This window comes from Fundulus heteroclitus, chromosome 22 (genome assembly GCF_011125445.2).
Source record: "Fundulus heteroclitus isolate FHET01 chromosome 22, MU-UCD_Fhet_4.1, whole genome shotgun sequence".
NCBI lineage: Eukaryota > Metazoa > Chordata > Actinopteri > Cyprinodontiformes > Fundulidae > Fundulus > Fundulus heteroclitus.
In genome coordinates, this window is record NC_046382.1 from 36,424,343 (window position 1) to 36,441,910 (window position 17,568).

A 17,568-nucleotide genomic window follows, 5' to 3' on the forward strand; every position below is an offset into this window, starting at 1 on the left:
ACATTATGTCTTAATTGCCGAAATGTTGGCAACATGAATTTTATTCTATTCATTACTTTCTTAACATGATATGTAAAGGACAGTTTTAAATCAATAATGACCCCTAAGTGTTTGTATTATATTGTTAATGTGCATCCTGCAACTTCAACAGGTAGGCCAGGTTATTTGTTGAGCGACTTAGTAAAATACAAACAGTTTTATCAAACTTTTAAAAAAGAACTGTCAGCCAATTTTGTACAGATGTCATTGTAAATGATAGTTCATTTGCAGCTTGGCTTTTCGTTTTAGCTTGCAGGTATATGACTATCATTTGCAAACATTTAGCATGTAAAAGATAGACAGGCCTCAGGCAAGTGAAACCAGATACAAGAATCTTAGTATATATCACAGTAATTTCAAATACAACATCCTGAGTAGAAAAATGTAATATCAAACTTGAATGATTGGCCAATCAGCAGTGAAACTAAACTAATGCAAGAAAGATTGAAAATACTCATGGTGTCACAAATGTTAGACATACATAAACTAAGACCAAATCTGATTAAAAAATTACAAGGAATGCACGAGTTAACAAAAATCTGGCGACATTTGACTGTTAAATTATTGCCAACTTTAGTGGTTTTCCCAAATATTTTTAAAGCATTTTTGAAGTATCTCATTAAAGAATATTCATTCCTTTCTTATTGGAGAAATACCCTTAATTTGTCCCATGATTAACACATTACATAAATTGCACATTTATCTTTTAGAATGTCAATACTTGCTTGTCTTTTCACATAAACAGAGTTCATTATAGTGATGCTTGTACCACTAAATCATTGTTTTTTTGTAAGTTTCTCCAAATACATAAATGTTGAAACCAGGCATCACAACACATGTGCTTTTTCTTCATTGGCGTGTAATTTCATTTGTTACATTAATAAATATGTGGAGAGTTTCCTTATCAGCTCAGAAACCCAAAGTGAGCTCCCTGTTTTTATCATTTATAGATTTACATACAGTCGAGCTGGACAGTGGACTTTGTTTGTGCATACACGGTGTAACTATCTGAGTTACATTTCTAGGTTTGTGAAAGCCTGTGGGAATGTGGATGGTTGATATAAAGCTCGGTTCAGCTCTGATTAGAGACTCTCTGGCCAAATTCTGCTCTGTGCAATTACCAGATGTTTTTTAATATATGAAAAAGATACAAAACATGTATGGAAAACATATGCTAACATATGATGTACATACAACATACATAGTTTTCATATGATTCTTGTCAAATTTATTATTTTATATTGCATGAAATAAATTTAAAAGTGGCCACTTTCCAGAGTAAATCCTATCAGCCCCATGCGATGTGGAAAACACTTACATTTTTCATGTGTTTTTTTCTATTTCTTTTCCATATGGGTAACCAGCTTTTGCCATGGCTCGGTCCAGGTACTGAATGGGTGAATTATTGTACGGTGTGTTTGATAGATGTCTGTAGCACTAATCCGGCCCTGTTGTTGCTCTCAGACCGGATGGACGAGGCACACGGAGGAGACCACAGACCCAGTCCATCCATGTGACCGTCAGTCCAGATCTGCTGCAAACTCTCAGACAGACAGGTGGGTCTTCTGCTAGTCAGAACCAGAAAATACAAACACTCTGTAGCTCAAACAAACACAGTTATGTACAGTGCTCTGAAAAAGTATTTACCCCTCACACCTTTATTGTTTTTTAGCTTTGTTGTCTCCCTTTAATTTGACTGATTCCTAAATGCTGTTTGCACACTTGGCAGCAACATCAACCATCAAGTTTTCGTGGAGTATTTATTATTTATTATCACTGTGGGGGAGTGGTCTGTTTAATGACACCACAACATTTTAATCCAATTAAAGTCTAGACTTTGACTAGGCCACTCAAAAACATGTTTAGCCAGCAATGGTGGACATGCAGGTGTTGGTTGGACCAATGCTTTTTTTGTCCAGATATTTTTTGAGCAAAATGGGAGACGGACCTTTCTGTTCTTGCCCTCAATCTCTCCCCTGGATGCCATTTTTGCCCAGTTTCTTTTTTTATTGTTGAATCATAAACTCTGGGAAAATGAGGCCTGCAGAGCTTCTAGATGTTCTGGGTTCTTTGGTGACTTCCTGGAGTCGTTGACGTGCTCTGCATACATTTGTAAGCTGCTTTTCATATATCCTCTGGTTATCATCTTCCGATGTTTCAACCTGTTTGATAATCTGAGTAAGTCTGACACAAAAAGCAAAAAGAGAAAACAAATCTGCAAAGTGGCAAATACTATTTCACAGCACTGTTAACGAGCCATCTGTATTATTGTTGTTGTTGTTGTTATTGTTGTTATGTGATCTTCAGAGAAATGTGGACACTTCTTGAGGACTTTCAGAGCTTTTAATGGTTACAATCCAACAGTTCTCAGGCGACGAGCTGCTTTTCCTGCTCTCTGAACGTGGCCTGAGTGCTTTTCATTTGAAATGTCTGAGATCACTAACTGGTCTTTTAGGAAAACGTCCATTAAGAAAACATCACTTCTCTTTCTCTTCTCGCTCCTGCTCTTAACAGTTTAATAATTCCATTTTATTTGCGTTCAGCAATTGCCTCGGCACCAAATCACGCTGTCGCTTTATAATCCGGACTGTAGGCTATTGAAGGGAAAAATTAGCATCAGCGTCTTGAATATCTGTTTAAGGCATGCCGGGGTTTTAATGTCAATCACAGCCTTATTAACGCCAAACTCAAAGCGAGGGAGATCACCGTAAAGTGACAACACTTTTTACTTTCATTAAAAGCCAGGAAGGCATGGCGTTGGACTCTCTGAGCGAACATGTGAACCTGCTGAAGCTTTTTGCTGTCGAAAGTGTCACTGCTGGTTGACAGCAGCGGTGCTCTGTGGTTCTGTTTCTGTTTGTGCAGGAAGCCGCGGAGACGACACAGAAGGAGAGAACGTAAGTAGACGGACTGAGGGAGGACTACAGGCCTTTGCAAAAGCATTAATTCATTTGCTCACATTACAACCCATAACTTCTGTGTTTACTGGGATCTTATATCATAAACCAACATGAAGAAATTTAGTGAACAAACAGCATCATGAAGACTAAAGAACCAGGCAGACAGGTCAGGAATACAGTTGTAGAAAGGTTAAAGCCGGGTTGGGTTATAAAACGCTGAACTAAATTGTTCTCACTGTAGAGAATATGACGCAGGTGCAAACCTACCAACACGTCCCTCCATCTAAACTCACTGGTCAGTCAAGACGAGTATTATTTAGAAGAGCAGCCTATGGTAACTCTGGAGGAGCTGTAGAGATCCACAGCTCTAGTGGGACAATCTGTCAGCAGGATAGCTATTATGCACTCCAAGAATCTGGCCTTTCTACCATGGCAAGAAGAAATCTATTGTTGAAGAAAAACTTGAAGAAGTCTCATTTATACTTTGCTACAAGCCACAACAAATGTGGATGAAGGTGGCTGTGTCAGATGAGACAGAACTTGCATTTTTTTGGCCTTATGTGTGTGTCAGGAAGCTGACACACACACAACCCTGAACACACCGTCCTCACAGTGAAACATGTTGGTGGCAGCATCATGCTGTGGTGATGCCTTCATGGAGCAGGAACAGGGAAGCTGGTCAGAGCTGATGGGAAGAAGGATGGAGCTAAATGAAGAGGAAACCTGTTAGAGTCTGACTGGAGCGGAGGTTCACCTTTCAGCAGAACAACGAAACAGTCCGAGTTACAGTGGTTTAGACCAAAGCACATTCATGTTAGGGGCAGACCTAAATATGGTGGAGAATCTGTGGTCAGACTGACTGAATCAGCTGGTAGAGACGCCTCAAGACAAGACTCACCTGGGCTGAACAAAAATCTTTTTCCTTCTGTGTCCCTGTTGTGAGCGACTTTGAGTCACTGTCATATGAAATCCCAGTAAAATGCATTGATCTTTGTGACCGTAAACTGACAAAATGTGAAAAAAAAACAAAGTATATAAATACTTTTGTAAAGGAGCTGCATAGCCTTTCTTTAAATGTGTTTTTATGCAGATAATTTGTGTAATAAACATCTAAACATGTTTCCTTGTGAATGGAGGTTTGAATATTTATTCATTTTTTTATGTCCCAATTACACTTTTTATTCAAAACATATGTTTTTTTTCTCAGATTTGTTGTAGGCCCTTTGTGAAAACAACTGCAAGTCATTACATTCGTTTCACGATCTAACTCTTTGGAAGCAGGGTTTTGTAGACAAACTTCCAACTTTGAATCATTTGTTAATTTTTCTAAAAACAAAAAGGGCAATTTGTTGAGATTTCTTCGGACTCTTTGCATGCTTTCATTTATTAGTCTAACAGAATAACTTTTATAGTAGGGTTAAATTTGGCCGTAACCTTACTAAGATCTTATGAAAGTAAAATGATCCTTAACAGATGGTAACGTGATCGGGTTCATGTGTTTGTAAATACTGTTTTCTGTTTCTTTCAGGATGATCAGGACCCCGGGATGCTCCATGTAGTTCATTTGGGAATGGTATAAAAAAATTAGGCAATTAGTTTATTCCTTGTCGTCAAGACAAGACCTCAGTAATTACAAACCTAATGGATATTTTCTATTTGCAAAGGATACTTACCTGGAATATTATCGCTTTAATTATAAAAAGCTGAATCTCCACAATTAAACAATATTCAGGGAATCAGATTATATCAGATTTTTCCAAAAGGAATTCAAGTGATATTCTAAGTGAACGATGAACCAAAAGGAAACAGTTTTTCTACTGTAATCACATCAAAACCTGCCATTAACCCGCCTGAATCAAATAAAGACTTTTTGTCTTCATAGTGGACGTTGCAAACATCCCCTACATCTGTGTGTGTGTGTGTGTGTGTGTGTGTGTGTGTGTGTGTGTGTGTGTGTGTGTGTGTTAGTGTGTGTGTGTCTGGGCTTTGTAAATGTGAGTGTGTGTGTTTTGGCCGAGATTACGGGCCGCGGTTTTATTCATGAACGGGAGCCAGCCAGCGCCTTTAAAGCATCCATCGCGCGGAGCCCCTTTCCTGAACAGCAGCCACAGCCGTGTCAGAGCTGTCGACGCGCTGCTCTCGCCGACTAATCTGACAGCGCCGCGCGAGCTCTAATCCCTCACTGTATCGTAATCTATTTACTTTGCATTCTAAGAGGATTTCCACCAAAAAATATACAAGAAGTGATGCTGGAAATGGACAGAAGATCAACGAGGATGCTTTTCTGCTCCTTTTTTTTCCTTGTTGTTGTTTTGTTGGCTTTAAAAGGGGAGGGAAAAAAAAAAATCTTTGTATGTTTTTCGGGTAGTCAATCCAACACGAGAGGGACGGGTGAAAGGAATTACATTTGTGACTGATACTAATACTTCTCTTATGTAAACATCAGAATGTTGTATTTCCCCTCTGATGATACAGTCACACTGCAGAGGCAGCCGCTGATAAGTGGCATCTGTCAGTGCGCTCAGTGCAGCTCTTGACACGTTGATCATTTACAAACCAACACTGCATTATCTCCTGATTGTTCGTCTTGACAGTTCCCAGAAAAGCTGCAAAATTGCCTAAAAGGCGAGCCCGACCCCCTCCCATCTCCCCGGTGCCCTGCGCTGTCACATGTTTGACACACAAATGGTGGAATCGCACAAATTAAATAACATAATACAGAAACACAAAGTACGGGACCAAACGGTCTCCCTTTGAGCAATTATGTCGGCTTTGTGAATTCACAAATGCTTCATTTAAAACGTGGCCAGCAGCTTTATTGTAAAACACTGCCTCAGATCTTTGCCATCCGTGATGACTTGCAGAGATAGGCTTATTAGAGGTATTAGCATACTGCGCGGGGTGCTGGGGCTGTGAAACGGCCTTGTTAACATTTTGGAAGTGAATCAACCCTCCAGCACTCAGGTTATCTGCCCTTTTTTTTTGCCTCCTCGGTGCAACAGCTGTGCTGAGTTTCAGCAGAAGCCCTATAGCACCTAATGATGCCCCCTGATTGGACCAATACTGTCTCCCCTGAGGGGGACAGGCCCCCGTGTACGGGCTTATTTCTGCTGTGCACAAGTCTAATAACTAAAATATCACCGGACACTGTGTCGGGACTGTTCCAGGCGTCAAGCTGACAGATTTACTAACCGGTCTGAAGTGTTCAGGAAGTGGATGAGATCAGGAGCACGGGCTGTTTTAATGCAAGGATCCGTCTCTAAAACCAACACATGGTGTTCTTTTGATCAGAACAAGTTAACTTTGTGTGAATTTTCTGTTGACTAAACAACCGGTGCCTCTTTAAACGGAGAAGTCTCTTAAATCGGTTTTATTTGCCAGTAATAATCTGGTAGTTTAATCGCATCTTGATGACGAGAAGCATCAGTCTGAAAGTACAGGAAACTAATTGGACATACTGAATATTTATTTGCCTCCAAGTCACTTTTTAGCTGATAAAAATCAGATTGCTGCTCCTTCATTGCCTCTAATTTACTTCCTTATTTAGAGCCACTTACATCAGCGGTTGTTGTTGAATAACAACAATACATGCATAAAGTCTAATCACCACATTTTCCTCTTAGAGCCAAACGCCTGTGATTATCTCTCAGGAGATTGTCATGAACGAGCTTTATGACAATCGGTGCAAATTTGGATTTGTTACTTTTAAGAAAACGAATCGAAACAGGAAATGTGGCCAACAAGTCAGTTTTCACACAGAGACATGAGGCTGTGTGGGAAACGTTGACGCCTGCGGGCCAACAAGCACCCATTAAGCTCTCCCAGGTCTGGAGGGGGCTGCAGGGAGAAGACAAGTTGGGACGAGGGTCTGCCGCATCCTTTTCAGGTGAGATAATTCCCCTCAAATACCTTCCTAATCCATCCCTCCTCTCCGAGATGCAACCGATTTACAAGGAAGGAGACTGGGAAGCGAGGAAGTCGTCGGGACAAGCAGCAGTCATCTGAAGTTTCATCTCTAGGGAGTGGCCTGTTTAGAAACCACAGAGAGCTGCTGTTACCAGACCAGTTCAGTCTGATTTCCTATCAGGTGTAGCAGGGAAGGAAGGAAGGAAGGAAGTAGTTTGATTGCTCCGTTGACCTTAGAACAGCTGTTTCTGTTTTACTGCCCTATCTTTGAACTTCGGGAAGTTTGGTTCACCACGCTATGTTTTGGTTAGCATGCTAACATTTTAGCAGCCCTTTTTACCCAAACGTGAGGACTTTGAAATCTTTGAGCTGTGTCTTTCTAACAGAAACGTCAACAATAATGTGTTGAACACCTCGTTAGCCATTACATATTTAAAGGTTTTTGCTAGTGTTGTTTTCTTAACTGTTTAACGGAGCTGAAACATTAGCCTGTACAATGATAATGCTAAAGAACTCAGTCTTTGCAATAAGGCTGGTAAGAACCTTTCTAACATACAGTAAAGACACAGGGAAAAACAACCAGCTTTATCTCTAAAGCACAACTACAGAAAAATTATTTTTTCTTTAATTTATCGGTTTTATAGCCCAAAACATGAAGATCTGTGATGACCTGAAGTAACTTTTTGTTCACTTTCGTTCATCTAAATCAGGATGGGCGAGGACAGCATCCTACCTAATATGTAAAGTACTTTTTGTGATTACCAGCTTGAAAGGCTCTGCATTTTCAGCCCTAATGATGTTGGAAGTTCTCAGCATCACGTTTTAAGGCAGCTGGAAATCATTCAGTGTCATTTTTTTTCATAGGTGAGAGGATTGGAGTTTGGTGGAGGAGCCCATAATACAGTCTAAACTGTGTCGTGGGAGATCATTAGCGCCTGCTTCGTTATTGTTTTCACTTTTGTCACATGCACCAAAACAACGTGATTGGGTTTACTTTTGACCAATTGTACTTTGTGTTTAAATAGCCCAGTTAACACGTTTTATCTTCAGTATAATTGTCTCTGTAATCATCGTCAATCAAACGCATTTAACTACAGCCCATGGTGTCTTAATCAGACTCTGGAGGACTTCTGCTGAATCCCCGTAGCAAAGTGGTAGTGACGAATTCCTGACTATGCCGACTGTAAACAAGCTGCAGAAGTTGTCATCAACCACAGCATCCTCTCAGCTTAATAATAAAAACACGTTACCTCCTCGTCTTCTCGACCACATGCAGAGAACCAGCCCTACAAGCACTTTAATGAAGGTTCCTCGAGATGTTTTTTTGGAAACTTGTTTTTAAACCTCCGTCTGGTCTTCTCACCTGCTCTAAGTTTGGAGGTCTGGTCTTTGCTGATCATTTCAGAAATCCCAAAATGGAACCAAAGAAACCTGCTTTCATCTTTGTGCGCTCAGACTGTGACAAAACAAGAGGCACGAGGAAAAGGTTAGGTAACAGAGGCCTTGGCAGACAAAGCAAGGAAACCAGAGATGGCGGTCCAGTCTACACCCACGTCGCGGTACAGTTGCCCCCAGATTAACCTCTGGAGTAAATATAATCCTACTCGTCAATTCCTCTCACTGCTTTAGCCAACGAAAGACAAGAAATTGTGTATTCTTTTTTTCTTCTCTTGCGTGGAGATGGAAGAAAACAGCCCTGGCATGCAGGCCATTATCAGTGCGGCCACTTATCGAGGCCTGTGAGATCTGACAAACCAGAGCAGCGGTGGATCAAGCTGCTTTCGTCTTCTTTCTCTCCCTCTCTATGGCAGATAGAAATCTAAACACTAATGCAAATATATAGTGCAGCATGGTTCCATGTTAGCGGGTTTCCGGTCCAGCCCTGTTTTACACAACTTCACCTTAGAGGCCAAAGGGTTAAATGGTAGACAACAGGCGTCGTCAAGGTGCAATCGATGGGGGTATTGAACAGCGTATGGAGACAAAGACCCTCAGCCGGGGTGAAAACGCTGATCCCCCACACATGCAGCAGCAGCCATTAACTTTTTACCTCTGAATGCATCTGCAGGATAGTCTGTTCTGACGTTTTCCAGCAGTTTGGTTATTTATGCAGTTCGATTTCAGAAGCTCGGGTCTTAACATCGCTCGGGCAAAAGATCTGATCAGTCGTGAGCTACGTCGCTTTGAAAACACAGCCTTACCTTAAACCTTCTCTAAAACAACATGAATGCTGGCTGCTACAAGTGCATCTTGAGCCAAGCGAGAAACAGTTTGACTTGACAGCATCATCAGCTCAATAGCTTTTGAACCCTTCTGAGGTTAAAGATGGTTTTTGTTCTTACTCTTTCACTCGTGACGCTTTTACAGTTCAGATGAGGCCATTTTGATCCAAGCGCTTCTGACTTCAACTACTGAGTTCAGCATCTTCTGGAGGTGAAACCTGATTGGGCATTAAAAGGAGATGTCAGGAAACCCATCTTAATTTGCTTGTTTACTTTTTTTGGTTTTAAACGCTTAATTTAAAAATATCTTTCCAACAAACAAGGCATTAAATAAAGATTTGGTATTCGGGTTTTAGGGAGTGTTCATTGTGTGTTTGTCTGTGAGATTCAAGGCACAAATTAAAGAAATAAAGTTATTTATAAAACACATCTGTTTTTGTGTCATTCGTCTCAGATTTCAGGGTTTTAACATCAGGATTTAGTTGAGACCTTGCCTGTATTTCTAATATCAGACATTTCAGTTCTTTAGAAATATGGATGCAGGACATTCTGACTCACAACGCAAATTTCTGAAATTACTACTCAGCATTTTAAAGTGTCCTAAATGATGGAGAAGCTCCTACTTTGGCGACATTTGTTCCTAAAGCCTAACCTAAATTAACAGATAATTGTGTGTGCGTATATATATATATATATATATATATATATATATATATATATATATATATATATATATATATATACACACACACACGTTAATTTTTAATCGCTCAGATAATTGTTTAAAGTTCCACCTTTTTACGCGCAGGAGCACATAAAATAAAAATACAAACGAAAAACATCTTACACTCTATAGAATAATGACTTCTCTCCCTTAAGTATTTTAATCCTAAAGGACATTTTCTCTCAACCAAGCCTTTAATCCTTTTTCCTTTCAGTCCCATAACAGTTTATTTTTGCCCCTGCAGACAAATATTTTGTCGGCTGTATAACCCATTCGCTCACACTAAAGGCTCTTTATTTTTGGGTCACAGCTGCCTCACGGAGAACCTGTGGCTCCTCAGAACTCCTTAAACAAATCGCGCAAGATTGGTCCGCAAATGTTTGTTTGATGCAAATCCGAACAAATCCGCCGCTGTTGGCGGACATGGCGCTGCGCTGTTTGCGCGTCTTAACGCCAAAGCTTTTTGATGTCCAGTCCCGGCCGATATTTATTCAGCTGCTGCGGCTCTGATTTACACAGAGAGCGGCGGCAGGACGGGAGGAGAGAGGGCCCGGCTCGATCAGGCCGGTCAGGAGCAACTGGGAGTTTTTTTAGCTCGACGCATTTTGAAACGAAGCAAACGCGTTTCGTTTGGAGCGATTTAAAACGCGCCATTTGGACTAGAAATTACAGATCATGTCAAAACTACGCCATTTGTGGCGTAGTTTTGACATGATCTGTAATTTCTAGTCCTAGAAATTACAGATCATGTCAAAACTACGTTTTAAAGAAATAACATACGATCGCAAGTGATATGTTCACGATTTGACCAAATAAATTGTAGTTTAGTTTCACAGCGGGTGTGTTTTGTATTACCCCATACAAAAAAAAAAACAAAAAAAAATTATCCTGCGTACAATAAAATCAAATCGTTAAGCTGACTAATTCCGGTCTTTAGTTGAAAAGGAGCCATTTGTCGTTTCATAAAGCAATGTTAGGACAAAAAGATTATAAAAAAAATAAAATAAAAATCAGCAGTGGAAAGTTTCATAGCCAAATTACGTTTTGTTAAAACACCGATGGATGAGCAGGCTGTTGTGCTCAGTGCGGCCTTTTAAAGACCTGGCGCCATCCTTTATTATCATTATTATTATTATAACTTTCCCTGTCTTGGTGTTGCCTGCAATAAACGCATCAAACACACCCTTACATGTGACCCCCTAACCCAGCCCCACCTCCCTAATTACCGCATCAGAGAGCCCGAGATTCCTGCGGGTTATTTTGGAGAAACCAGGAGTAATTATCACGCAATTACTGCGCTGCATTCAATTACGCCTCGATCAAATGTCTTCCGGCTTACTCTTTTTTTTTTTAAACGGCAGAGTCAAAATAAAAATAAATAAATATAACGAGCCTCCCTAAAGCAAGAAGAGACTTTAGTGTTTCAATTTGAGGCAGGCAGAGAGGATTAAACATCCGCTCTCTAAAATGGAAATGCGGGGCCCTACATGCGTTCGAGGCTTGTTTTAATTACGCTCTAATTTGCATTTACCCCGCTATAATTAGAGAGAAACAAAATAAACAAGCCTTTAAATAAAAGTGTGACTAGTTCAAATGACAGAAAACAGCAGTGTTGATTTTGTAATTTACAAGCATCTAAAAAAATGCATTTAAAAAGCTCCCGGATGGGAGTCAAGCTGAAACAGAATCCACTTATGGAAAATAAATTTGGACTTAAGGGATCTTTATTGGATGAACATGTATGCAAGTGTGGTTGCCTTTAAGATACATTCAATATCTCACTCTCGTTTGGAGCATTAAATCCACATTTCCTCCTCCAAAACTAAAAACAGAAAAATACTTTGACTCCATATTTAAGCCAAGTGCTGCGGTTCAAACATGTCCAATATCACCACAATGCTGACGAGAGGAGGCTGAGTTGGAAAATGTAGCGGCTGCAATCATGTCTGGATCCGGTCAGAAGCCTTTTTTTTTCTTGAATCCAAGACATCTCAAATTTCCAAAAAAAAAATCTGAATAAAACCATGTGAAAAAGCTCAACTTCATGGCCAATTTATCATCTTTGGAATATTTAGAAAGATTTACATACAGTATTTTTTTTTCTCCCAAAGTTGTTATAAACAATTTCAAATTCAGAATAAAAGAAAAAACAACTAAACATGGTCACTGTAACTGACCCAAATAGATATTTACATATTTCAGCTCCTCGCTGTAGCTGACTAAAAATCTCTGTCGTCCTAAAATAACAAATTTGAGAAATAAAAACTGTACAGAATTGGATGGGTTGGAGGTAAAAGGGGCGCAGCAGGCAGGCTGTTCCCGTCGGTGCACCAGAGGGGAAAATATTCCTCTCATCCAGAGGGCTGCTGGTCAAAAGGAGTTTGTCCAAATAACTTCTGCTGTTTTCGTAAAACAGTTTAAGCTCCTCCACATTTTATAAAGCCTCTCCTCATCGTCACAAATCTGCTCCGGATGCTCAACAGGATTCAGGATTTTATTTATTTATTTTTTTGTCATTTTTCTTTCTTTTTTCTTTTTTTTAAAGATACGGAGAACAAGCGGGAGGAAGAGGCAGTTCGACTGCTGAGCATCCCTGCTGCTATCGTTTTGTTTCATAAACTCTTTGTTTTTAATAACAAGCAACAAACTAATCTGGAGAATGAACGCAGAGGGCGCAGGAAGGGAAAGGGCAGAGAAAAGGCTGATCACAAGACCTGGAACCTCCAGGAGGCCTGGTCTTTGTAGTCCAAGCAGTCCGTGGCATTAAAGTTGAGCTTCCACGAGGAGGCTGCAGTCTGCTCTTTGTAATCCAGGCAGTCAGAGGAGTTGAAGGCCAGGCCGGAGCCACCGTAGGCCTGGTGGTGGTGATGGTGGTGGTGCCCCGACGACTGGCTGATGTGGTGGTGCGGATGGCCGGACATGGAGGAGGCCGTCATGGGGCTTAGCTGGTGGGGGTGGTGGTGGGAGTGCATGGGGGCCAGGTAGGAGCCACAGTCTACGCTGCTGAAGTAGGAGCTGGAGGGGGCGGGATAGCCCTGGCCGTAGCCCGGCGTCTGGTTGTAGGACATGGGGTAGGAAGTGGCGGCGGCAGCAGATCCCGACATTGAACGCTGCATGCAGGAGGCGTTAGACGCGGGTCCGGGCTCAGGGATGGGGGCGACGGCAGGAGCGGGGGCGTTTCCCGGAGAGATGGCAGGGCTCCAGATGGAGGAAACGGTGCTGATGGAGGTAGAGGTGCTGCTGAGAGCTGCAGGACCAGTGTGGTTGGAGGACGAAGTGGACGAGGAGGAAGAGCCCGTGCTGGAGACAGCAGGAGGGGTGAACTGGCCGCTGCTCTCTGATCCGGTGCTCTCCCGGGCTGGAGAAGACTTCTTCTTGGGCGGCCTGGCTTTGGCGCTGCTGCCACTCTGCTGCTGCTGGCGACACTTGGCCCTCCTGTTCTTGAACCACACCTACGACCAAAAGACACCAGGCAGGAGTTACCAACCTGAGCATTTCATGAAAAAAAAAAAAAAGAAAATTGAAGGAAAAAACTCCTAGGCCATGCTGGGAGTACATTATGGAGGAAAATTGAGGGTTATTATCCATCGAGGTTCATTTCCACCTCGGCCCCTTGGCTTGGATCAGCCAGGGGTCTAATTTCATAGCTGGTAGACGGCTCTAAGATAACAGGCTATTGAGTTTCACCACACAGTAGGGTAACTCTAGAGCACTGAGAGGGTAGGATCTTGTAGAGCATTTTGTTTCACACACACATTCTGAAAATAACTCAAACTGTGAGACAGAGGCCTTGGTTTCCTCCATTATGCCCTTTAAGAGTAGTATTTGTTTGGCATTGTGGTGCAGCAGTTAAATGTGTGCACAGTATTTCCAGAGAGCGTTCTTACACCTCGGATCAAATTACATCATACACTTCATCCAGCCTTAAATTAAATATACAATAAATCATCATCTATGAGCAACTATTCAAAACAGTCAGATTTATTGTTCTTTTATCTGAACTTGCTTTGTTTTCCAGGTGACCAAGGTAATCTCAGTTTTTATAGTGGTTATAGAAGCTTTCCCAGTAGGCTAAATAACAAGCTGATAGCTTAATGGTCTATATTATAGACCATTAATTAATTTTAGTCATAAATTAGGTTATTATTGCATTATAGATCAATTACTAAGCCCATAAAATTTTAAAGACTGTCAAATCACAAAAATATCAAACGTTATTTATTTTCTTTTAAGAATATGTAGTAACGTAATTTGTGACATTTTCAAGCAGAATTAAAATAAAAATATAAAGCTAATGTCAGATATAGGACTGCTAGCTAGCAGGTGACCGTTGACCGTTAGCTAATGAATGTTCTGGATCAAATGACGTCACTAACGGTAAAAACAAATAAAAATCTCCGGATGATATTAACTTTTTTTTTTTTTTTATAAAACACTAAAACTACTCACAACGACTTACAAATTATATTTTCACCGACTTTAACAATTCCGCCCCGCTGTGTTTATTTTTTATTTATTTATTTTTTATTTAAATTTTTTTATTTTTATTTACCTGAACTCGGGACTCCGGCAGGTTGATCTTCAGCGCCACCTCCTCCCGCATGAAGATGTCCGGGTACCGGGTTTTGGCGAACAGAGCCTCCAGGACGTCCAGCTGCGAGCGGGTGAAGGTGGTCCGCTCCCTCCGCTGCTTCCTGGGAGTCGCTGCAGGAACACAGACACGGCCCACGAAGGAAGAACCACGGTGAAAAACACGAATAACGTGGGAACACGCTGGATATCACGCTCAGTCACAGGTGTGTGAGGAAGTTAGCCGTCCGGCTTTAACCGGGTTTAGTTTGTAACTATTGCGTCATTTATGCAAACGCAGGCAGAATCACAACTAAAGCAGTGAGTCTATCGGCTGCTGCTTTATTCATGGGGCCACAGGTCTTTACACACAGGCTTGCCAGAGTTTTCACCCTGGACGCCATTCCTGACCCACCCGGGATTCGAACTCGTGTCCCTCGCATGAAGCATAAGGCCGCTCCACCAGCGTGGTACAGTAAAGTAGCAGCTAGCTCAATTCAGCGGCTTTGTGCGCGTCGGGGCTCCTACCTGGGTATCCCACCGAGGGGTGCAGCAGGTCCATGGCAGCGCCGCTCAGCCCCAGGCCATTGACCCCGTAGGGGGGCTGTTTGAGGTAGGACATCATGCTACAGGCGGTCACTGCTCCACCCAGCTCAGGCCAGTGGTTCAGCTTCCCCCGATGCTGCAGCTTGACGGAGCAGGGGGCCGATCCAAGTCACTGCGCACAGGGGCAACGAGGAGAACCAGCGAGATGAGCACAATCATGATGGAAAATAAACACAGAAATAAACAAACGATAACGTAACATAAGCAAAGAGTTTCCCCCTACAAATGTAAACACTATAGATACTAAATAAAGTTACCATTGATCGGACTGGAGCAAAAAACAAACAAGAACATTTTAATAAAGGCCACTTTGTAATGCCTTAAACTGAAAGAAGAAATTAATCAAACGCGTCCAATTAAATCTATTTACGTCTCCGTGGCAGCAGAACCCAGAAAAATATTTTACCACCACGGCCACTAGACCCGACCAGCAGTCCTTTAGGAGGATTTATTAGAAATAATAGAATTAATTCAGTAAATAAAATCAGAAGAGGCCATTTGACTGCCTCCAAAACTCGAACTGTAAAATAATAATAGGCTAATTTAGAAAAAGGATTTAGAATATTATCGCCCGTTTTAAATTGTAAAAGCTAGAAAAAATTAGACCAAGGAATAAGGGATGCTGGAGGTAGGGACGGTGTAAAGTTGTTAAGACTGAAGCCGTCCCAGCATTTATTTCTGTTTATGTGCCTCTAAGCACGCAGGCATTTCCCCAGGAATCCTGCAAATAATACAATTTCAACTTAAAATGTATCGATTTTATTGGTCGGTGCTTTTTTTTTTGTTTGTTTGTTTTGTTTCAGAAATGCATGGACACTCTGAATAAAACAATAAAAAAATAAATACAATAAAATCTTTGTCGTTCAATATAATACATTTAGATAGTTTTGTGTAATAAAGCCAAACTTTCAGGATTAAACTGCAGTCAATCTCGGCTGTGTGTGTTATGGTGTGGGCTGACCTGCTCTCATTTAAAGGAAATATAAATATTATATTTATGGACGCTGTGGATTTTTTTGTAGGATATTCGGTAAATTGGTTGCTGTCAGTATATTTCTGTTTTTTTTTTTTTTTGTTTTTGTTTTTTTAACTTTCATGCATTTTAACCCAAACTGGATCCGCTGCACTAAACCAGAGGAGCTCCTCGGCCCAGACATAAATCCAACAGAGAATAAAACTAACGCTAACCAGGGCAAAGTTATATACATTTACTCCAAAAAGCATTTTGGAGATATTTCACTTTAAGATTATGTGGTTATTATTTTAAAATCGACATCAGTTTGAATTAAGAACCCGATTCTAATTAAAAAAAATATATAAAAACAACCAGATCTGAATATTTTAAAAACAATTCACATATTTGCTTTTGCATTGAACGAATAAAAAAAGCGAGGTAGAAAGTTAGATTTTGCCCACAGATGTAAAGTAAAGGCAGTTCTGCGGTGTGCAGAGCGTGAATTAAATCAGCGCCGTGTTCTGCACCAGTGAGGCCCAGACCGGCCGAACCAAAGCAGCCCGGCGCGTCTCGCAGGCCGAGGAGGAGGCAGAGAGGCGACAGCTCGGTGCAAATGAACTCCATTAGAATTTAGATTAGACCTCCGGGGAGAGAGAGGCAGCCTTTCACAAGGGCTCTTATCAGAGAAAGAAATTAACAAAAACCAAAACACGCCTCTCCAATTATCTGCAGAGTGCTTCACACGCTTTAATGGCCAATTGCGCCCAGTTAAAAAAAAAAAAAAAAAAAAACTCAGAGGGAAGAATTGGAAATGAAATATGAAAATTATCTGGAGGAAAGTTGATCCGACCGAAGCCTAAAGTCCCTCTCCATGCGCCATTAATTGATATATCTGCGGCAAATTGTCACGCAGATGATCAGAGAGCAATTAAATTAGTTTCAGACACTTTATCTGCAAAATAACCACAAGAACAAAAAACAAGTCCGAGTTAAATGAAAGTATTAAAAAGTCCAAACAAAAACCCAACTTTACCTTGTTTCACCCACTCCTCCTTTCCTCCAGAGCCCTCGGACCGCAAGAGGCGAGTAAAAATTATCCAGTAGGAGGAAGTCCGCAGAAGAAGCCGCAGACTTGCTCAAACGCAAACGACGGTGCGCAAAGGCAGCGGCATCACGGGGGCAACAGAAAGGCGCACAGAGCTCAGCGCGTCCTCGCCGCGGTTCCGGACGCTCTTCCAGCCACACAAATCAAACTCATTTGCTTTTTCAGGGGGGCTCGCCGTCGTCTGTCAGCCTGTTAAAGGTGATTTCTAATGGAGACGGATGGAGATTGATCACCTTCTCTCCGCCCCGCGCCTCTATGAGCGGAGGATCACCTGCGGGATCCGCCTCCCGCAGCCAATCGCAGGCCGCCGCTGGCCGTGACGGACGGCGCGGGCGGCCAATGGGCGCAGAGAGGCAGCAAGAGAAGCCCCCCCCCCCCCCCCAACCTCCCTTCCCTTCCCCGCTGCACCTCCTCCACCACCGGTCCCGGAGAACGGGGGGGCTGGGGGGCTTTTAGAGGAGATGGAGCCGATTCGGAGGCCTGCAGCAGGGACAGGCCTGCGCTCTGCTGTGCGCCAAAGGAACGAGATGGACTCAGGGGGA

The 17,568-nt window shown here is 41.9% G+C and overlaps 2 protein-coding genes across 2 annotated transcripts in view; one reads left to right on the forward strand and one right to left on the reverse strand.

Moving 5' to 3' along the window:
• Positions 1-4,820, forward strand: part of LOC105933306 (WD repeat containing planar cell polarity effector) — an 83,951-nt gene extending 79,131 nt beyond the window's left edge. Inside the window, exons 16-18 of the mRNA XM_036126154.1 lie at positions 1,504-1,595; positions 2,905-2,936; positions 4,468-4,820. Of these exons, the coding sequence (XP_035982047.1) occupies positions 1,504-1,595; positions 2,905-2,936; positions 4,468-4,518 (175 nt within the window). The 3' untranslated portion in view covers positions 4,519-4,820. The remainder of the gene's footprint in view (positions 1-1,503; positions 1,596-2,904; positions 2,937-4,467) is intronic.
• A 6,677-nt stretch (positions 4,821-11,497) lies between these two features.
• On the reverse strand, positions 11,498-17,258 carry otx1 (orthodenticle homeobox 1). The gene is made up of 4 exons (XM_012872795.3): positions 16,955-17,258; positions 14,889-15,078; positions 14,344-14,495; positions 11,498-13,243 (listed from the first exon to the last, which is right to left on the reverse strand). Exons 2-4 carry the CDS (start codon positions 14,983-14,985, stop codon positions 12,497-12,499), a joined length of 996 nt encoding a protein of 331 aa, XP_012728249.1. The 5' UTR covers positions 14,986-15,078; positions 16,955-17,258; the 3' UTR covers positions 11,498-12,496.
• Positions 17,259-17,568: the final 310 nt, after the last annotated feature.